We start from the raw sequence: 23,556 nt of genomic DNA on the forward strand, positions 1-23,556 counted from the left end.
TATGTGTGGTGTTTCGTATCTATCGTTAAGTTCTCTTAGTGACTAGAGTTGCAAACAAACAAAGTGAAGTGTTTTTTTTTCTTTCTTTTTTTTGTATTAATAGTTCTGATCAATGAGTTATGTGTGACTGATAAATACTTTTGATTTTTTTTGATTATTTTTTTGGTGGGTGGTTTAGTTTACGGAAAGCGTTAGATTTTTGGTTGAAAGTTTTTTTCGAGAGAGAGAGTGGAGAACTCTGTTCTCCGTGGAGAATTTCTGAAAGAATTCAAGTAAAGAATCATAAGACTTGGTATGGATTTTGTTTTGTTTTTTGTTGTGTTCGCTTATTTTTTTTTTAAGATTTTCTGTTTGTTTTGCATTGCAACAAAAATCATTGATCTTTATTGTGGTACACTTTCTCGGGGGGTTTTCGGTTCAATTGCAACATCATTTACATTCGAACGCATAATACAAAATAATCGTAGAATCATTACAGACTAAACAGGGGGGACTTATGGCCTAGGATACACATGTAAAATTCTCATATCTCATAAAGAGTATATTTATGTATATGGTATATGGCTTATTCGAGAGTAATACAAGGGAAAAGTCTACTACAATATTCTCTTTTTGAATTTTTTTTTTGTTCTTTTCTTTTTTCTTTTCTAAAACATCAAAGGCACAAGTCAACGTGGAAACAAAGGAAAAAAAATTACAATATATAAAGATTGCGTGTATGTGTGTGTGTGTGTGTGTGTGTATAAATATTCATATCTAAGAAAAATAAACAACTTTTCGTTTTCAGCAGCATCATCTCAAAACTCGCAAAATTTTACGAAAACAAAATGCAAGCGGGAACAGAACCCATTTGCATTTTATTTCCACGCGTAAAAAAAGGATAACATATATAGAGAAAGTAACAGTAAAGAAAGTAAATGAGTGGAAAACACAACTAACCTGTGGAGGCGGTGCCACTTGCACTTTTGCCACTTGGCAATTGCATTTTTTGTTTTTGGATACGAGTGACGACCGATCAGGGCAAAGCGGCGGCGGCCTGGGCCTGGCCAACAGCTCCGGCGGTGTTTCATTGGTATCTCGTTGTGTGTGGGTTATAAATGACAGCAAAATGTTTATAATAATTGTTCTAAATTGAATGGTTGTTGGGGTAAAAACACAATCAGGGCCCAAGCAACCATCAAATTCGAAAATATCTTTTGTTACGACTTTCGATTATTGTTTTATCTTTGTTTTTGTTTTTATTTATGATTTTTTTATTAATTTTGTGGTTAAAGTTTCGCCAAAAACGAAACGAAATTCTGTAGTTTTGTTGTTGTTATTGTTTTCTGTTTTCTGTTGGTTTTGTTGGCTTGTGGAGTTTACTGTATCTCAATGAAACCCGCCGGCTTGGCTGGCACACCGACCGTTGCGCGCTGATAGGGGTGCTCTCTGGTAGCCGCCAAACGACGCTGCTGCTTAATGGCGCCTACTAAAATATACGATACGATACATGTAGATACAGATGCAAAATACAGATAAATATATATGTATAGATATATATGCATTATATAGGCATAAAATAGATTGTGAACATATTCGCTAAATAGCAATTTAAACTTAAGAACTAATAAATATTTTGCATACGATTTGCTCATATTTCGATTTCATTTCACACTTTTCGTTTCTTTTTGTTTGTTGCCAATTTTGCGGGTGGAAATCTTCTCCAGTTTTACTTTGTAACATTTAAATTCTCTGCTTCTTTGGAATGAGTCGTTCATATGTTTGTTTGTGTGTGTTTTGTGTGTGGGTTTTTTTTGTTTTTGTTTTTGTTTTGTTTGATCATTTCTTGGACACAAAATAAGTGATTTTCAAGCCGCTTAGCCTAAGGCTGGGGGTATGGGGGTTGGGGGTTGGGGGTTGGGGTTTCTCCTGTTTGTGTGTTTTTGTTTAATTCTAGAAATAATATATATTTTTGCTGTGTATGGTTTCCCTCCTTCTCTTGATTAAATCTAGAAATATATATTTGTTTTTGTTTGTTTGTGTAGTAGTAGTAATATTGATTTAAATATTGTTCATCTTCATCTCGATTTGCTGACTAGTCGTGCATTCAATTCTTGATTCTATTTCTGTTGCTGTATTCCTGGACGGCTGCCTTGACTTCAAAACTTATTAAATAAATTAAGCACCAACTGGATTCAAGGCTCCCTTTTTTCTTACTAGATTAAGTTACATTTCGCATACGATATAAAAGCTCTGCTGCAATTCTGACAAATGGCACTGGCTGGAAAAAATTGAAACGGTTTTTCTTTTTTCTTCTGCTACGTAAGGTACATTTGTGCATAAATACTGTCCCGCCCCATCATCATATTTAATCCTCCTCATCATCGCTAGTAAAAGTAACTATGCAAAAGAAAAAACAAAACAAAAAATACTAGACTAAAAACCCTTAAACCACAAAATATAATCCTAAGAAAATGCTAATAATAGTAATAATAAAATAGATTTTGCAACTCTGCCAACTTGGTTGAAAGTTTTTTGTTTTCTTATCGCTCACTCTCTACTCAAAAATTTGAAAATACTCAAAGGGTTCCACGAAAAATAAAAACAACAAATTTATGAGAATCAACAACTCTGCTGCTGCGCTGCTGGCGCTCTGCTGCTGTTCTCAACTAGAATATACTCATATCAAAAAACATATTTGGGGGGGAACTGGGGGATTGATAAATACTCGGATAAAGAGAACTAAAAAAACTACAAATAATGGGCCTAAAAATCACTTATTTTCGCCAAATAGTCATTGAACTTTTCTTGCGACCTATCGACTAACTATTACAGAACAGGAGAAAAAATAAACCCAAATTCATTGACGCGCAATAATTATAACTCTTTGTCTTCCATTATCTTTCATTTGAGTATTTTGTTTGTTTGTTGTTTGTTGATCTTGTTGTGCCGTTTGTTTACTCTTTTTGTTCTCTAAATATATTAAATTTGTTTATAAAACAGTCTCTAATTTGTGACTGCAACTAAAGAAACGTTTAAGCTAACAATTTCTGGATTTTTGGATTTCTGGATTGGTTTTGGATTGTTGGTATTTCTGTTTTTACTCAGGGGGAAAAATAATAGAGAGTGGGGATAGAAGTTCAAAAGACGGAGCCGGCATGCATATATCGACCAACTGGAAATATTTATGTTTGTAACAAAAATTGTTTATATAAAAAGTATAAGAGAAGAATAATGATTTCTTTTTTGGTGGAAAAATAAATAATGAACGAACATGTTTAGTTCTGTTAGCTATGGGGATTTTCTCTTCGTTTTTTTTTTTGTTTCTTGTGTTATTATTATTAATATAAAATAATAATATATTTTAAAAGCAATCCATGCCCAATAGAGGGGTTAAAAAGCGTGCACTGTGGCTCTAAATATATGTTTTATAGACAGTTACTTTATGGCACTGATTGATAATTCCAGGCTTGTTTTAGACTATTTATTAGCAGCCACGAGTCATCTATTCTGTTGTTCCCTTTACGAAAGTTAAGTACCAAAAGATTGTAAAAGCTTCTAACAAAAAGTGCTGCATACTCTTGGGCGTTGCTTAGAATTCATTGTGTAGATATCATGTAGTAATTATGTAAAATACTCCTTTGCTGTCAAGTATGGATCGACTAGGACTCGGACAATAAGACTGTGATTATTATAAGCTGTTTCTTTCTCTAGAAATAGCCAGATGAATGCTTTGATTGATGTGCCTCTTTTTCCTGTTACTTTACAAGAAATTGGTTCCTTCCTTAGACAACAAAATAAATGCAAAATCTTTGCAAGACAATCAAAAAATTATTAAAACTACATCGAAATGCGCGCTTTAAAGACCAATCAAAAATAATACTAACTAGAGTTCGCTGCTAAAAACAGAACTCTCTGGATTAAACTTGGTTTTATTTGGCTTTTGTGTGTTAAGAGCAAAGGCAAACGAAAACGTTAGCTGGACAGAGAGAGAAAACAGGGGCCAACCTGGCGTATGCGTAATGTGTGTATAAGTGTGTCTGTAGTTCGTGTTAGGGGGTGGTGATATTTGATTATTGCTCGCTAAACTCTTTCAATTATATTCAGATTCTTTAGATTAATTTGCTCCTAAAAAATGTTTGGTTTTCCCATTTTGTGATGCTTGATTATTGTGTGTTGGGTGTGTGTGTGTGTGTGTGTGTGTGTGTGTGTCTAGAGTTATGGCGCATAATAAATAAAAATAATATGTATTATAGTTTAGATAGAGTGAGAGAGTGATTGGGTGAAAGATTGTGGTAGGATGTTATAAAAAAAAATTATTTGGCAAACAACCCACCGCTATGATCAGCATATTCCGCGAGCAGAGGATTGCCAGCGAGTGCCGCATAATTCGCATAGTCCGCATATGGGGCAAAGATCATTTGATGTCCACTCTGATCGAAGGCACCCGACGGCGCCTGGGACAATATGCTGGCTGCCGATGTGGGCACGGACATCCTGGGGTTCAGTATCAATGGTGCGCCCAGCGGCGCCGATGATGGGGCACGTATCTGTGCGGCCAATCCAGCGGGCAGGCCGGCGGGTGTTAGCAGGCGATTGTCGGATCCAGCCATCAGACGACGCCATTCCTCTTCGCACACTGCGGGATACAGAACAGAAGCAGAGGGAGAGCCAACGCATGAGAAAGCTGTTCGTCGGCGCACACAGAAATATTCGTAGAAAAAGTTTAAAAATCAGTTGTCAAATCAATGTAAAAATCCAAAATGTATCATAATAATATTTAATAATATTCGACGAGTATGTCTAGCGTTAATGGTTAGACGTTGGTTGTTAGGACGGACGTTGGGAGAGCCTTTTCGCTTGACTTGATTTCTGGGTTATCCATTCGTTAATTGTTAAACATTTCTGGTTAGGCATTCTGGATTAGCTGGATTGAAATTATATCTTGGAGAGATTGTTACGGATATTTCGATCGATTGAGAGATAGATAGAGTGAGAGACTTTGTTTTGTTTTTCGACATACCTGCGACAGATTTCGCTGTTGTGTCCCTATAGGTGCCATTTATTATGGCCAATTCCATTAGTTGACGTTTCTTGAGCTCGTCTTCGCCTTCGGCTTGCTGTTAGTACAGATACGGCAAATGGTTCGGTGTGTGTGTGTGTGTGTGTGTGTGTATTTTGTGGCATTTATTGCAGCAAGGCAGATTAGATTTATTTGTTGTTTTTGGGCAAAGGAGAAAAGATGAGAGAAAAATATACATTATTAATTATATTTTGTTGGTTAACATTCAATTTTAGCTATGAAATAATTAAACATTAAAAGGGGCTAAAGTAGGGCCGCAGGCAGAGGGGTAAAACTTGCTTCTTCTTTGGCTTTTAAGCATTTTTCTGGTGTAAAATCTATTTTTATTTTATTTTTTCTACGACTTACCGGCACGAGCAACTTTTGTACTTCGCCCACAGCCTGAGCCAGCTTGACCTTGGCACGATTCTCGGTGTCCTCGACGGTGATCAGGACATGCAGATCATCGGACAAATGCTCCCAGTTGGGCTTGCCACGATTGGCATCCTCCTGCAAGCAGAAAATAAAACAAAAAATATTTAAAATGAAACTATAGAAAAGCAAAAAGAACTATGAAGAATTTTTAGATTCATTTTAAAGACATTTTTCGGACATAGCTTGCACTCAAGTAAATCCTTTTAATATTCCGAACCCTCGTTAAAGTGCAAAACAAATGATAAAAACTAAATGCGCCTTCAGCATGTGTGTGCTAATGGGCGCGCACAATTAATTAAATTAATTGTGGGCGTGCCGCATCACTGATGCACAGATAATGCATACAAAAATATATTCATATTTTTTTGGCTTCTGTTGATGCTGTTATTACTTATGGCGCGACGTTTCTTGGCTGGCTCGCTCGAAAAATATGCAAACAAAAAAAAGACCGCCCTCTCTCTCTGTCGTTGTCAACTTTTGACCCACAATTTATAAACAATTAAGCCTCAAATTAGACAGAGAATTATACAGAAGGAGCGTGTGTCAGCGCTGGCTGTCAGCCTGCTTCCAGGTTGCAGCTAGACTCGTGTCAAATTAAGACAGGAACACAACTAAACAATAATAAGAGGGCACAAATAAATGTCACACCTCTAAGCATTTGCCTCTGCCTATGACTAATGTTGTGTGTTTTTGGGACCTAAAATAAGACAAATGTCTCTTTGGTGTTTCTTTTGACGATGACTAAGACTAAGAGACAATCGTGTGGGCGTCACTCTCGTATTTGCTGCTAAATTATCAAAATATTGCAACGAAATTAAACATCTCTCACTCGCCGCCCGTCCAACTGTCTACCTTTCTTTGCTTTGCTTTCTTTCTGTTGTTTGTCTCCCCATCTGTAGCACAAACCCCGCCACATTTAACAATTACAAAAATACATTTAATCGTCTCGAGTCACTCGATTCATATTCGCATTTTTCGCTTTTTTTGATGCTGCCAACGGAAATTAAATCATCAACGATATTTTGACTGACAGGAATTTTTGGCATCTAGTATAATTTGGGTACGTTCTGGTCTGTGCCTGTGCCTGTGTCTTTCTCGTGTGTGGACTTTAAAATGCTCTCTAATTAGTTTGATGTTTCATCAGTGAATCACGGAAGAAGAAAAAAATAACACAAAAATGTCCTAGAAGGTGTGAGAGCGGTGCGGCGCAGCTCTTGCTCCCTTTTCGCTATGCATACCAACCGATGGGCGCTGCTGCATGACGTTCTAACGCACGCTTTCCATACTTATTTTTAGATACATGTTGACAACCTTTTGTTATATTCTCTATGCAAGAGTTCTTTATTAATTTATCTACTATATTTATCCCTTAGACATTTGCAGCATGTGCCACTCTTTGTAGAGGCTGTCAACTCTCAGTTGGCATGGAATTCGTACAGCGAAATATCAGCCAAGAATCTTCCTCTGGTGTTGAATAATATTATTAAAGTGCATCTTTTGCTCCTATAGTCTCCAAGAGCTGGATGTAAATGTGTAGATATATGTATAAGTAGACAGACACGTCAGCTATTCATAAATATACAATAAATACATAGAGAGGCATCTCTCTGCTTCTCTTTTTGCCTTTAATTAAGTACGAACACAATTCTCATTTGGCACGGAAACCGACTGTCAAGAGTAATGTAATACCCGTGTATGTGCGAGATATTTATGATAATTCAAAATTGAAATTTGGAATTCGCCAAAGAATGAATGAATTTCACTCTTAAAACTATTTTTACTCACCTTCTTCTTGTCGCGCATGGAGCCCTTGCCTCGGACCATGATCTTGCAGCCAGTCTCCTGTTCCAATTGTTTGGCTGTCATGCCGCGTGGTCCCAGAATGCGACCGACAAAGTTGAACTGAAATGGGAAATGGAAGCAAAAATGGTTGAAAGAATTAATATGAGAGGAAATCATTAGCGGAAACTAATTAGGTTCAAAGTTTTTATACATTTGTTTTGGCAAATTTAAAACGCATTAGAAGACCGGATTGGAGATTATGACTCACAGAGAGACAGATCTTTGGAGTGCATTAAAATCGAAATCATTGAGTTTCCATTTCTGTTTTTGCGGTTTGAAGGTTGACTTGGAAGCGTCACACACCCGCTACAACAATGGGTGGCATGCATCCATGGAAATATCTACTGTAAAATGGTAAATGGCTAAGGTAATATGACCGGAGGCGACACGCCTGAATTTGGCACGATAAACCAATCAGTCAGAATGGAGACACGCGAAGAAAAAGCGCAGAACATTTCAATCAAAAATTATAACAAAATTCATGAAATCTTGAAGTTTTCTTTGCTGTTTTTTCGCTCAGTGCAGCTCTTGCATGATTATAAACCAAAGTGCAGTCATGCAGTCAGTCTGTCAGTTAGTCATTCAATCGACAGGCGGCGACATTCAAAAGAATTGACGCGCCTGTCGCTTGCCCAGAACCGAGCAGCAATGATGGACATGGCTCAGTCGAGGCTCTAAGCCGGGCCAACAAGGGGGGGGGGGGGGTCCGCTTGGCGCCCAATTATCATACACACACACACACATTATCGTAGATATATTTTGTAGCTCCGGGGCTGGTGTGATGTGCTGATAAATTTCGATTTATTAGCCACATCGAAAGGCAATTTTCATGTGAGTTACTGCAAATTGTTGAAGAAACTAGTTCTGTTTTGGTACTGCCCCAAAGGCAGCACACACAACCCACCCACAACGGACACAGAGATACGGTGGAAAAGCTATTCCAAAAGCGATGATGTGATGGGGGATGTGAGATATTGAATGCCGTGTGTGATGCGATCATCGGACAGTCAGCCCGCCCCAGGCCTCAGGCAACAATCAGCAGTCAGGCAGCAACAGTCAGCAGCAGCTGTTTGTCAGTCTGAATGTATCTGTACATATCTGTATCTTATAGCCTGGCATCTGCAACTGCAACTGCCACTGCGGCAGCAGAGAGATCAAATCAATTGAAAATTGCCGCCATGATCCGAAGAATGCAGTTAATGGCTAATGGCTTTGGCAATTTTAATTAAATTTTGCAACAAAAAATTCAACCAAAGTGGCTGACAACAATCTATCCTCCTTAAATGTTGCACAAATATGGCGAGAAAGTTTATTTTTCTTGTTGTGTCTACGGGTTCAGGCCGTTGTCTAGCTTTGAGCTTAATTAAAAAACCCAAAATGATAAACAAATGATCGCACAAGCGGAAATTAAAATTCACCCAAACCGCTGCAGCTCTTTTTATGTTCCTTCGACGGCCGCAACACTCGAAGCTACCACAAAGCAACGCGTTCCACAAATATTGAACGAGGGCAAACAATTATAAGAGTGGGCTATATAAATGATAAATGAATAAAGATTAAAACAGAAATAAATGCACTTGAGGCGGCAGGAGTTCGCTGTGCAGAAGCAGAAGAGTTTTGAAATATTTTATGGCTTAAAAGAGACACACAAGAGACACGTAAAAACTCATTAAATAATATATTTTAAAAATCTAAAGAAAAATGCAATAACTTCAGAAAATAAGGAATATTGTTCATGTTGTGCAACTTAGTGCCAAAATAATTATTGAAGATAGATAACCCATCCCTTCCTGATTGAAACTAATTTAAAACAAGCACATTTCTTGCGTGTATTTTAGTCTGCTCTGATCCACTCTCTTACCCCCTCTCCGCACTCATTTACTTTGTTGTCGTTTTATGAGCTGCATATACAATAATTACGAGTGCCAGACAAGCAGCAGCAGGAGTAGCTGTCCCCACACACGCGTGCCGCTAGACATTCCAAAAACCAAAAACAGCAACAGGCAAATGGCAAGAGCAATGATAAAGCAAACAGTTTTGGATGTTTTACTATTTGTGTTTGTACGTTTATTGGCATTTTCCAGGGAGGCACTTGAAGCAGACAGCAGGCAGGCACAAACGGGAGTCAAGTGGGAGAGTGGAGAGCGGGAGAGTGTAGAGCGAGAGAGCGGAGAGCGGGAGAGTGGAAAGTGAAAAGTGGAGTGGAAGCAAAGCAAAAACAGATTCCGATGTGATTCAATTCAAGTGAAGAAGAAATAAATAAATAAATGCCTGTATATTTTACATTTATGTCTTAAATTATTTTACAGATTTTCAGACCTGATCAGGCAAGCGCACACAAGTGGAAAAGTACATAAATATATGTACGTCTGTGTGCACTTGGAAAATATGTATATTTCATATACAATTTCTACAATAATTTTCAATAAAGCAAAGGTACAAGAAATTGATAAGAGAACGAGGAAGAGGAGCCAGAGGGGATCTGCACGCCCACAGAAGGGCCCCCCCAAGAGATAAGGAAATGTGTTTGTGTGTGTGTGTGTGTGTGTGTAGAGGCCTAGCCAGCAGACTTGTGCGGTGTGGGGCGACCATGACAACGAAACCGAAGCACACGCAACTGTCCTACGATTGTCCTCAGTGCTCAGCTCTCAATGTGCTATGCAATATCAAATGAAAAGCCATCATCAATTTTTGCGAGCACAAAGCAAATGGCAATGACACGTTTTCGTTTGGGTAAACCTTTGCCCTGCCGCCCACAGCTTCAATCATTAATAACCGAATTTGTGGTATTTTTACCACAAAAAGGTGTCATATTTTGGCCAGATCCGAGACGATTTACAAAAAATGGCATAAAATATTTGCAGCTTATGATATTTGAGAGAGCTTCAATCTGTTCAAACCTCTAGTAGTAAAGGGTAGAAACCCCAAATAAATCTAAGAAAAAAAAAGACGAGATACGAGAAATGCATTATCTATTTTTAATTCGCTAATTCAATGGCGAAAGGTTGCTTCAAACTGAGTGGCCATGAGAGCAAAAAATTGCTTCCCATTCTTCTCCAGCAACCAATAGAAAGGTCTACAAAAATATATCTAAGTCTTTCAGTTAGTTCCATATAAAAACACCGCTCCAGCGGACAATGTATAAAAGTGCATAGGCAACACTCAGGCAGAGGGTCGGCGGCATAGATCAAATAGATTAGACTCGTATACGCTTATTAAATGCATCTAAAACATGTATGTAAATACTCTCTACAGAGAGCGACACTTTAGCGCACAACAAAAAAGCTTGTCTATTACACGGAAAAATAAATCAAAAATTGACATGACAGGCAGCAGCAGCAGCAGCAGCAGCAGCAGCAGCAGCAGCAGCAGCAACGGGCAGCAAAATTTGAATGACTGAAAATTAAACTCTGAAAATAATGTTCATAGTTTGTCGGCTAATGCGTTGGCATTTTTGCGTTTTTTACCCCCATTAAATTACCCAGTGGAACAACCGAAAATGTACATAAAAATTGCATGTAATTAGCATTTCAATGTTTATGACTAATTTGCTGCAGTTTGTAGATTAATTGGCCTTTGTGTTAACGGCCTTAGACAATTAGACAAACAAACAAAAAGTAAAGTGTTTTTGTTTTTGTTTTTGCGCTGGATGGGTTGCTGTTGGAATATAATACAATTATGCGATGTACCATGTTCAGGGGCAGTATTTAAGGCGGCAGCATTTAAGCGTTTTGAGCGTTATAAATCTCTGGCAGAAACGACCTTAAAGCCAGCATCAGATGGGGGCTTAAATGTGAGCTGCAGTTGGCTTTTTATGTTTTGTGGGTGTGACCCAAACATCATTACAGATCATATTGGATTGATTAAGCGGCTGATTGTTTAATTATAAGGGAGGGAGGAACCAGAAAATGTGAGGGCAAAGCTGAGGCTGCTTAGGGAAAATGTAATTTTGGGAGAGGGAAAGGTAGGTTAAGGGAGTCTTTTTTTAAGGGTAAAGCCAAAAGACTTTATGCAAAATTTTAATTCAATTTTGTGCCAATATTTTGTGCTTCTCAAAATGAATTCAACTATTTTTTCTGCAGTAGAAAATCTTTAGGTGCTTTATGGGAATATTTTCTCTACTGATCGGGGTCTAGCTCCATTTAATTATCCTCTAAATTTCAGTAATTTGTTGTGCCTTTTCCATTAATAAATTCGAATACTTATCTATGACTCTCTGACATGTAATGACTGCTTCAAGCATCAAGCATCAAGCATCAAAATGATTTCATTTAACAGAATACAAAACACAAAAATGATTTGGCCATAAAGAATGTCAAACATAATTTTCTATTCGCTCATTGAAACAGATACAGATACAGATACAGATACAGATACAGATACACGCACTAGGCAACGGGTTGCTGCTGTTTTTCTCAGTGGGTCAACTGTCGCATGTCGCCACGGGGCGTATGAGCAATGAGCGCTGACAGTCGTACAAGCACAACATACACACACGAGGGAGAGATGAATAGAATACAATGGAAAGAGACAGCAGACAGACAGATGAGACAGAGCAGACAGACGACTTTGGAGCGTTAATGGCGTGGCCTGTAATTAATTGTAAACTGTTTAAATGCGCCGCTGGACGGGCTCTTGGACTGGACTGACTCTTGGCTGCTTTAATTAAGTTGCATTTATGTTTTTGGTCGCAAAACAAGCTGCAATCTACCCCAGCCTCTGTCTCTGCATTCGGTTAACTCGTTGACAAATTGTTTGTCCATTTACATGGCACACGAAATACTCTCGTATTGCTTGGGGCCTGTCACTTCTATGACTCCTCTGACAAATCTCTATTTACATTGTGTTTTTGGTATAAATTATTAACTGCCATTACTCGTTGCTCTTGCCGAAATGCCTTGAAATGTGTGTCCAATGACGTGGCGGCATCCTCTGGTTTGTGTCTGTTGCATTTTCCATGTTATTTGAAGCGCAATTTATCTTGCTTGAACATATATTTCACAAACACAGCCACCGAGACGTGGCAAATGTGGAATATTGCACAAATTTTGCTCAAAATGTTTGCAATTAAATGAAATGATTTATGACGCGTAGAGAAATGTGCCTCGAAGACGCCCACGCCGAATAGCACTCGAACATTGAACACCTTTAGGAAATTTCCAAGCATTTGGCTATTGAAAATAGACTGATTTGAACACCTGAAAGCGGGTCTAAGGATGCGCCGATTGGAGCTATAGATTCTGTGCCAGATTTCATTTGGAAAATGTCACAAAAACAACATCAAAAGTTGTCAAGTTTGTGTTTCATTTGAAATTATACATGTTCTTGCTTAATTTATGAACTCAACTCATTCATATTCAGTTGGAATTGGTCTGGGAGAACCAACATAACATGAGAAATGGGTTGGGAGCGCACATTTTGATGGTTTTTTATGTTTTGCTCTACTTCAGGCGCCTTCCTCTATGATTGCTTCGCTTTGTTCTACAGTTTATGATTTGCTTAAACTCTTGGGAAATGTTTTGTCATGGTTCAGGGATAATGGTTCATAGATTTTGACTGTAGATCTAATTATCTGCAGAGTTTTCTTGACTTTTCACTACAAATATTTCTAAAAAATCACAGAAAATTCCCTGCTTCTCTCACTTCTTCTGGTCCCTGTCCGAACCTCTCTTATTCCCCTCCCTGGGTGACAGTTTCGCCCTGAACTATTGCTTGGGCGCCAGCCAGCCACTCATTTGTCCAAGAAAATGATTATAACAGCTGTTTGGACAAGCAGCACTCGATCTGAAATGCTTTCGAGTCTAATTAATGCTATTTAAATTTATGCATCCTACTCGCAGATATCTGGAACGCCAGCAGAGAGTGCAGAGTGAGGAGTGAGGCGGGGAGGTGAGGGCAAAAATACATCAACATAAAATACATCCAAAGGCAAAGTGTGTCATGCAATAAAATAAATTTCCTCGTCTGCTGCTGTCAGGCCATAAATAAATAGAGGAGGGAGCAAAAACAAGAAAAAACTACGCCCAAACAATTTCCAAATTAAACGAGAAACAAATAACAGAGCGGATTGGAACGGCGCAACATTTTAAATTGCATAAAATTAAATCAAATTCTAATGTGGCAGGGCCCTGGGGCTGGGCTTGGCTTGGCTTTGGCTTTGGCTTTGACATGACGCCTACAAGTAAATTAAATGAAATGAAACCGGAGTGAGTGCTGCCGTCAAACGACTTCCTAAAACGCTTCAATGATTCCGCGCATCTAATCCACATGGTGGCTATATAGGGATGGGTGGGCAAGGGGTACAGCTTTGCATTTGGCATCTGGCATGGGGCGTGTTGTGTCTTGTCTCAAAGACACTTTAACACACGACTGACTCTAACAGTGGCACACAAGAAGACAGTACAGCATGTCGTAGGTAGGCAGGCACTGGCACACCTTAAAGCCATTTCCGGTGTACCAGTTGCTCAGTGAACACTCCGAGACATTGTTGCCTAATGTCGTTGTCACTTTTCTAATTGGCGGAAACCCAGAGCCATCGAAATGTATCGTTGTCGATCCATAAATTAGATCATCATTATTTGTCATTCAGCGTTAATTGTTAATTTTAGTGGTTCAACTTACATCTGGATGTTCGCGAACTGGCACATAAACCTTCTCGTTCATCGTCACGACAGCGCCCTCGGGCTCGGGCAGTGTCAGTGGCTCCTTCTTGACCCCATTGATCTGGAAGAGTGAGGCGCGCACGCGTGCAATTTCTGTAATAAAAGCGAAAAGGGAATGGAGATTAAATAAATGGAAAAGACATACAGCAAAGAGTTACCGAAAAGTATTTCAATTTAAAGGAAAAATATTTCTGTCTCAAAAAAAGGGAATGGTGAATGGTGGGTACATCGAAGGTATTTTGATCCTAAATTTATCTGCAACCAAATTATATAAACAATCCACTTAATTGCGCAACAAATGCCACCTTTTCCATGTCCAAGAAATTGCATAAAAATAAATAAATTCTCTAATGAAAGTTGCACAAACAAATTTTAATTGCTAGCCTCAACCACGACTGAGTTCCATTTGTCATTTGGCTAAGTGGTTGTATTAAATTACGTTTAATTCATGTACTAAATGGGCATCAATAAAATGGCGTGTGAATAATATGCTCAGCCATGCAGTTGAGTGCTACTTTTGTTATTTATTAGGTTGTTGGGCTGATAGCCAATGAAATCACTTGGTTTATATATAAACAAATTATGCCATGCATTTTCCCTAGCTCCCAACCCCTAGGTGAGCTCTGAGGTCAGCCTCTACATTTCACACTTCTGTTCAGGGTGGGCTGCTGTGTGAGTTACCCCCAACTGTGCCAGTTGACAGCCCCTCTCGAATTGATATGATCAACATTTTGTGGCTGCTGGGGCTGCTGTTATTCTGCTTTTGTGCATAAACCCAAACCCAATTGCATTGCCATTGTTTGTCTTTGGCATGTGCCTTCACAATTTGTCACTAAATACTTGGTAATTGTTGGGGCTTGTGTGTGCTGCTACATGGGGGGCCAGGCGGCAGATGTCATAGAAGTGACTCAAGATTTGTGCCCACAAGTGACATCAATTAAACGCGCCACTGACTTGTCCAACTAAATGAAAAACGAGTGACTAAACTTTGACAAGAAAATACGATTTGATGGGCAGCATAATGCTTTGTGGAATTTATTTTATAGAAACTTTTAGTGTCTTAAATCCTTTGGCCTGCCTTGAACCGTTTGTCCATCTTTGCCTTGAGTAAATTAATTAACTTTTTATATACACCCACAAATGTATCTAGCTTGCGGCATCTTTTCTTGTCTTTTGTGTGTCACATAAATAAAATTAAGAACAAAAATCTGCAAACTGAAATCTGAAATCTGTGCTGCGGCAAAACAATGAAAAGCAAAAACGCAGAAGAAGAAATTGCACAAAAAATTTAAAATTACTTTTTTTTCGCGGTAAAGCAACGAGATGGAAAATAAAAAGATGTTTTTCCATTCCAGAGTTCAGCGTGGGTTTCGGGGTCAAAGAACCCATCAAGAAATGTATAGAAAAAGATGAAGAATAATTGTGGGGCAGCCGCCGCCAGCAACGCAGCACAAAAATTTAAGAAAAATATCTATTGATGGTAGATGGTAGAGATTTTCGCCTCAAGCGAGGAAAATTGACTGGGAGAGTAGAGTTTTTGCATCACGCAACATGGAAGAGCATTCCATCAAGTTTAGAATAGATCGGATCACAGCTTTAAGATCATTCAATCAAGACAGCTGTCAGTTTTAATCGAGCATATGTCAATGTGCAACGTGACCCAAGCACGCTGCAGATTGTGCAACCAGATTAGATGAATAAGACTCTAAGAGAGTCGCCGCCGCCGGAGTGGAGGTTAAATTGGTGTAAAATCATTTGCATTTGGCCGAACCGAACCGATGACGAAGTCGCAGCATATCGAATCGAATTAGTCACTTCTGGCAATGGCTTATTGGATAGGCGGCATTTAGATAAATTGCTATAATCAGACGGCATATTGTGCAGGCGGCTTAACTAATAACTTGGGTCTCTCTCTCAGATCTATAATTAAATCCCTTACTCAGAGAACCACCTGCTGTTGCCGTCCCCCCACACACAGAATCTCCATTTAAGGGCAGTCAGAACTCAGAACTCAGAACTCTGAAATGAGAGACCTGCCTGAGTGGGCGAACCGAACGAGAGCAGTAACAATTATCAATGAATGACCATTTTATTCATTAACAAGTCGAGTCGTTTGTGCTTTTAAGGCAACTCTCGGTTCTACTTCATCTTTCATATTCATTCAGTCCGCGCCTAATGCAAGTTTGAGTCATCATTTGCATAGATAGAGACCACTTTTATGACTCTATATCTGTATCTGTCTATGTAGCTCTTGGCCAACGCTCAAGCTCTATATATGGCAGCAGCATCGGAGGAGCTGCCACCAAATTTGGCGCAAAACTTTGCGTGTGGTGTGCTCAAGTATTATTATTATTATTATCATTTTGTAGAAACCTCAGCGCCCACAATGTGGCTCCACCAAGTGGGTTACCTTTGCGCCGAATGGAGTGTTATTAGTGGCAACAGCAAACAGCAAGAAACTCAAGGCTAAAGGATGAATGGAATCGGTTTAATTTGTATATGACATCATTTTTGATTTTGATTTCACAGAATGAAATCTTTTCTCCCTCCCTTCGATTCACTGCCACATTTTGCAACATTTAAAAATTTAAATTTAGCTTCTGCACTTTTTTTGATTCTCTGTTGCTTTTTTCTGCTTTTTCCTGCACTTGAGAGATGGTACGAATCCGTACCATAAGTTGTCAAATTTTATGCACCACGACTTTTATTTTTTTTGGCAAGGGTTCTTCGGGGCCTTGCTGCCCCGCAGGCAAGTAGGGCATAAAATACATATATACAAAGTGGGTGGCAGAAATAATTACACATTTAACATATATTTTGATGCGTGGGGGTGAACTTTTTTGAAGTGCCTTTTGGGTTTGATTTTGGGATGAAATTCTGCGGAATTTAATTGAACAGATTGAACGATGGAAGAGGGTACATTTTCGGTGCTGTCATAAATGGATTTTGATTGAATTTCGCAGCAAATTGAATGAGCTAAAAATATTTAAGATACATGAGGAAACATTTAGCTACTATTTTAGGTGCAGCTGATATTCAATTAGTTATCGAATGGAATATTATTGTCAGCGCTTACCCTCTCTTCTGCGCTTCCGTTACCTTTGCTGGACGTTTACGGTTTTTTTAGAGCGGGTGCATTGAGAGAGGCCCCCGCTCAGAGAGGATGACATGAGCGAGCAGATAAGAGAGCGCAGTTCTTGCTGAGTGCGAGTGGGATGCCAGTACGTACTAAGAGAGAGACTCGCTCATATTTGCGCAAGGCGATAAGCGGGGTTTTACCGAATGCGACTGCACATGGAATTCCGTTGTGTAAACAGTATGAGCAAGAGCAAAAAATAATCAATGCAACTTTTAATCAGCAGCTAAGTTAAGGACATCTTTCAAGCAATTCCACCATTCACAGCCATAGCCCCGACAGCCTTGCGCTCCCACCAAATACACCAAATATCCCCAAATCGAATGTCACAGACAGCTCGCTCATAAGATATGCAAGAGAGCGACACCTTAAACCAAATTAAAACTGAGCTTAGCTCAACAGCTTAACACGAGAGATATCATCTCATCAGGGGGGGGGCGCTGATTGATTGTTTTTTTTTTTGTTTTGCTGTAGCTGGGAGAACAATTTGCATTGGCTCACGATTTTCATGGCTAAGAGGCGACAAGTGCGGGCGTGGTGGGGACTGTGGCTAAGTGCGACACATATCTAAGTATCTGCCAGCTAATTTATGAATGCAAAACCATTCATACAAGCGAGTACCACACGATATTCGAGCGTGGGTGTCTGGCAACCCAAAGCCAACAATGTCAAATGAGTTCTGTCCGTCTGGTCTGAGTACGTCTCGTGTCTCTGTGTGGGTTTCGACCTGACTCTGTGACTCTTGCCTTAACAAAATTGTCCACAGAAATGGCAAAGAAACGTTTAAGGTTCACATTGATTGCTGCACTTAAGCCCCCATCGGGTACCCGGTATTTTAGTAATGTTTTGTGAGCTTTATTTTTGGTTTTGAACTCCATTGGCCTTGGAAATATTATTTGCAATTTGGCAGTGTATTTGTACAACCAAAAATCAAAACCAAAACCGAAACGCCACAAAAAAAAAAGGAATGTTTATTGTGCGTTCAAGTAATTTCATTATTCGCTTGTATTTTTATTTTTTCGTGAAGCTTTTTGCATATTTTGTGCATATCTCTCTTGCCTTATGATTGTGGTTGTGGTTGTGCTTGGAACAGTGCGTGTCGTAGCTATAAGTCGAGCAGAGCTAAGGCAATAAATTCATTTATTTTTGATTTGTTTCTTCAAGTTCTAAAACGCACCTCCAGCTATTTGGGTGTTTCGCACCACTGCAAGAATAAATATTTGTTAATTTAGCTGAAAATCCGTGTTTTCTTTGGTTTTGCTTGGATTTTTGTGATTTTTTTTCAGTATTTTAATTAATGAATATTTCCAAAGCTGGCGGGCGACACGAATGACAGTTTTTTATGCATTTTTAGAAATAAATTTGCTACAATCATAAAACTGTCAGTGGCATGTCGGTTCACACGCTCGCTTCGTGGCTGATATTTCCAAGATTTCTATTATAGTCAAGCAAAATGGTTATTTCTGAACAAACAAAATAATATAAATATTAGCGGGGATTCTTTGTTGTTGTCAACATGATTTTATAATTAAAATTGCACATGCAGGCCACATTTTTGGTGGGTGTTACGGAAAACAAAAGTTTACTGAAAGTTGTAACCGATGTGGTATGAAAATGTAATTTCTGGCTAACAATATCCGCAGAGAAATAAACTCAAACAAAACAAAAAGGAAACACAATTAAAGGTTGCGTAAAACAAAACAAAGACTAAAAGCGAAAAAGAGGGGAAAGAGAGAAATTCCAATAAAAAATATCAGCAGTGGGTTAACGATAGATGAAGCTGGAGAGGGGGAATATGGCTTGTCCTTGAAACTGGGTTAAAAGCAGAGAACCAGCACACAGAACGGAGCGGAGACTGTGCCAACAGAGCAACGGAAATACCATTAAAAAAGGGAAGAGATGCTTATTTCATGTTAAATCTCTTCTTGAGTTTCTTAAAATGTTTTCAATGCTGGAGAACTCTTAATTTCCGTTGTAATATTTCCAAACGATGTGTGGCAGGTACTTACACTTGCATGAACTTCCGAGTGAAACTTTGCATTGTGCTGAAAGATAAATATTGGGACAAGAGTTTCCATGCCCTTGGCTATACATAAACTTGTTGGCTTTGAAATGTTAAGGAAATTTTGCGCAGTTTTTGCCAATAAATTCGTACGATTATTGATTACATTTTTCGCACAATTTTCTTTGTTTTATTTCTCAGAGTTTTCTTAGTTTCCGTGTGTTTATTGAATGTGCAGTGAAATATTGCAAATGAATTTGCAACAAAAGAGTGGCGAAAAGCAAGAACCCAAACAAAAAATCACGGATACATGTCGGAATATAATAAATCTGCACCTGGTTCGGCAGCCCAGACATGCGGATAAACACTTGAGCAAACACACCCTGAGAAATGATAAAACGCACATTAGGCTAACAATAACACGGAATAATTGTACAAATTGTTAGTTAAATAAACCCCAAAATTTCCCCTGTTTGGTGCCCATTTTGTGTATGTTGATTTTGTTCATTACTTTATATTTGGATTCTGGCACAAGCCGGTCGATAGAATAAACACTTCCCAGAGGAGAGACATGCTCTATTTGTGGGGCTGTACCGAATGTCAAAATCGGACTTAAATGTGGCTATAAATATATTCGGTTAAGGCATAATTTGTTTAGCCAAATATTTTGTTTGCATTTTGATGGGTTTTTATTTATTTTAGGGGCGGACAACCGTGGATGATGTAACTGTGTTGTCTATTATTATTTATAGATTATTGTTTAACTTTTATTAGTCAGAACTAATAGAGAGAAATAATAGCCCTTGCACATCATCGATAGAAAGATATCATCTCCGCTGCCAACAGCTGTTCAAAATCATATTACCCTCGAACGAACATGAAAATCAATGGATGGAAGATTTAAAGGCGCGAAGGCACATTTAATTAAATGAAATGTGTGATTAATTTACGGTACATTGTGGGATATTTTGGGATTAACAGGCGTATCAATAGCCTGTGTATCGAATATATTAAATGTAATTCAATAAAAATTAAAACAAGATTAAATTGCTGTTACCAAATCATGTTCTGGGCCACAGCCACACTCGGGAACGAGTTCGCCAGGCATTTGGCAACAAATAAATCGTTGCGATTAAGATCTCACAGCATTTACTTGGTCAAACGTGCAAAAATGTATCAAACAAACCCCCCCCCCCCCCAGCAAATTCGTGACTAATTTTCGACTTCGTAATGCCACCGAAATATATTCTCACACACAGACACACAAATCTTGTTATTAGCCATCGCAATGAGTGGCTGTTGCCGTTTAATTACGCGGCAACAAAGAAATATTGTATTAAAAAGAAATGGGAGGAGGCGGAATTTTAATGGACACTCAATGCGCGAGGCTACCTCACTTTAAGCTGCTGGCTGGCTGGCCAACAGCGTAAATTCTCTCTCCATTGGCCATTAATATGGCTCATCATTGTCAACATACGTCTAAGGGCATTAAAAGCTAATGCCGGCACCCACATCGCAAAGAGTGAGCCAAAGATTTGGCATATTTCAAAGGAGAATTGTACAAAGTACATGAGACGAAAGGAAACAGCGAAAAACAAAGATATTGCGACTAGCTGATACCTTGGACGCTCATTAAATATAACAAGAAAATTCTTTAAAATTGTTTGTGCCAACCACTGCGAGGCACCTACAAAAATGTGTAAAAAAAAAGGAAAAAACTGTGAAATAAATCAAAAACAATGCAGAATTGGCCAACAAGCAGACTTTTCACATGTCACAGACGAGAGAGAGAGAGACGACGACACACTTATTCTGGAAGTCGCTCTGTGTGCCACATTTTGACGAGCTTTAAGTCTTGTCGACACGCCAGAATGCCCTCGAGGGAGACTAGGGGCAGTGGGAGTGGTTTTAGCATTTCCCCTTAGAGCGAGAGATGAGGTGTTGCTGAATCCGAAAGGAAGTGAAATGTTATATTTGAACTTTCAGTTTTCCACAGACAATGGAAATGTGGAAAGTTGTTTGCCAGCGCACACGCAGCAGCACTTAAACTCAAACAAGCAGCATTATGCACACACACCACACACGGAAAGACGGACAAGACAGACACAAATTATGTATGTTTTCCGCTGTGGGTTGGTCTTGATCGGGGAAGCCCCCAGATTAAAACACATTTTCACATGCACTTGGAAAACAAAACAACAAATGAAAGAAAATACTTGTGGGAGGCAGGCTGCAGCAGCAGAGCTTTGCATTAAGTAGGGCTCCGTAAATCGCTTAAGAGCATCAAGGGCGGAAACAGTAGAATTGGGTGTGCCAGTGGCGTATGAGAGTATGTCAGTTAGTCAGTCAATCACGAACAGCAGCAGAAGCCACTTATCAACGAAATTAAATATGTGTCAAAACAATCAATCAAACTAACAAGACGAAAGGTGTTGGGGCTACCCTTGAAATGTTTGGTTTATAACTTGTTTTTATTTTTTTGGTAATTGGAGTAGGTTATTATTAATATATCTTATAGTCGTTAATGAAACAGGAACTGCGTTGCAAAGTAGAAGTACCGTATGCTTACGCTTGTTCCTCATGCTTAAGTGTGAGCTGAGCGAGAGAGAGAGAGAGCGAGGCTAAAGCTCATTGTGGTTGTTTTCTTTGTGCATTGGAACACAGGAATTAAAATAGCATGTAATGCGTGCGAGCAGGAGCAATGCACGTGAAATGAAACGACAGAAGTCAATCCCGTTTGCCGACAACTACAAAGTGCAGCGGCTACCTGCGTACGCCTTTTGCTGTTGGTTGTTGTTGCTGAGAGAGCAATGGAGTGAAGAATTCGCGAGAGAATGGCTTGGCGTGAGAGCAAAGCAATGCGCGTGTAGATGCAATCAAGATGAAGAGATAAGACAATTGCAACTGGACAGCAAAAAAACAGCAGCCGGCTGGCTTTACATCTCTGAAGATGTATGTGTACATTATGTATACATTTATTTAGATTGAAATCTTCTCATTTGAAACACATTTCTAATTTACAATGAAATTGTTAACTGATTCACAATGCCAAATGTTTCCATCACACTGAGTCATGGGACGAATAAACATTTTCACAGCTGTCCGGCACGGCACTCATTAAATGTGGGGTGTACTCCCCCCGACCCCGAACCACCCTCACCATCCCAACTATTTTCGTGAGAGCCGAAGGCAAACAGTTATGTGGCTGCTGCAACTCGAAAACAAACAAACAAAAACAAACACGTTTGGAAAATTGCTAACCAAAAAGAGGAGAGAAACAAAAATACCCAATTGCAACGGCAACTTGTCGTTGCCAAAAAACATTGCAAATGTCGTCTGGCAGTTACTGTTTCTGCAGTCGCTCGATCGATCGATGGTCGTTGGTCGTTGGTGGTTTGGCCGATGGTCGGCTTGTCACTCCGAAGGCATCGAGAGTCGAAGCCTACGAGAAGGCACTAACCGCTAATCAATCAGTTCCCATGAGCACAATTTTCAGCAAAATGCCCCCACAAAACGAGTATATAACCCAGAGGCCTAGGGAGAAACGAACCCAAAAACGTATCAAGTAAATGCGCAATCAAAGCGCAAATTGCCTCGAAAATAAATGATTAAAGGAAAAATGCTAGCTAAACCGCATTCAACTATAATGAGTACAGAATGCTCCTATTTGAAGTTAAGGATAAATAATTGCCCCTAAATGTTGGTTTATATATTTTCTAATCAATTTATCCTGGTGCTTTAGAGTCCAGCTCGTAGCTCATTGCCATAACACATTAAAAGTGTACTCCCATTCAAAGAATATCTAAAACCAAAGCAGGAAGCCGCACCCAACTCCAAGCTGAAGAGAAAAATAAAAAAATCCAAAATATACACACAAAGAAAATTAATTAATTAAGAGTAACGAAACATTCGGGTGGCTTCCCACTGCTTGCTTTGCTCGTCCGCTCCCTTCGGCAAGGGGTTCAGTTGAGCTTCTCTTTTGAATGGAAAAATGCCAAACCTTTGAGTGCATAAATTTCATAGCCGAGCGGCGGCCACCGGGGGGGCACTGGCAAGAGAGATGAATGACAATTTAGTCATTTCCTACAAATAAAATGATAAAAAACTCAGCAAAACGGTAGTCGGGTAGACACACGCGCCCATTTTTATAAAGCAATTAACTGAAGCTGATTTTTATGGGCGACTCAACCCATACCCCGCCAAACCCCAGAGGGGGGACTCATAAAACCCAGCGCAAAGTAACAAAATAACATCAATGTGGATGATGATGATGGCCCTCCCTCTGCGCTGCCACTGCTCTGCCCTGCTCTGACGATTGCAATGGCTGCTTAAACCAATTAAAAGTTAACAATTTATAGTATAGCTAATAGACGATTTGTGTACTCAGCCAATCAGGTTAGCCTCAGTCAGAGCCGTCGGCATTTTGTTGCCGTCTGCT

General features: G+C 39.3%; 1 protein-coding gene across 7 annotated transcripts in view; it reads right to left on the reverse strand.

Moving 5' to 3' along the window:
* Positions 1-342: 342 nt before the first annotated feature.
* LOC117582740 (protein held out wings) overlaps positions 343-23,556 on the reverse strand; it is a 35,860-nt gene continuing 12,646 nt past the window's right edge. The window contains exons 3-8 of one of the 7 annotated variants that reach the window (XM_034270674.1): positions 13,940-14,073; positions 7,262-7,378; positions 5,411-5,551; positions 5,003-5,099; positions 4,316-4,666; positions 343-1,468 (exon numbers count right to left, since the gene is read on the reverse strand). In XM_034270674.1, coding sequence (XP_034126565.1) covers positions 1,359-1,468; positions 4,316-4,666; positions 5,003-5,099; positions 5,411-5,551; positions 7,262-7,378; positions 13,940-14,073 — 950 coding nt within the window. In that variant the 3' untranslated portion in view covers positions 343-1,358. Of the gene's footprint in view, positions 1,469-1,802; positions 1,989-2,011; positions 3,155-4,315; positions 4,667-5,002; positions 5,100-5,410; positions 5,552-7,261; positions 7,379-13,939; positions 14,074-23,556 lie in introns of those variants that run through there. The other 6 variants (XM_034270675.1, XM_034270677.1, XM_034270676.1 and 3 more) reach the window with 6 other exon arrangements.

This window comes from Drosophila guanche, unplaced genomic scaffold (assembly GCF_900245975.1).
Source record: "Drosophila guanche unplaced genomic scaffold, DGUA_6, whole genome shotgun sequence".
Lineage (NCBI taxonomy): Eukaryota > Metazoa > Arthropoda > Insecta > Diptera > Drosophilidae > Drosophila > Drosophila guanche.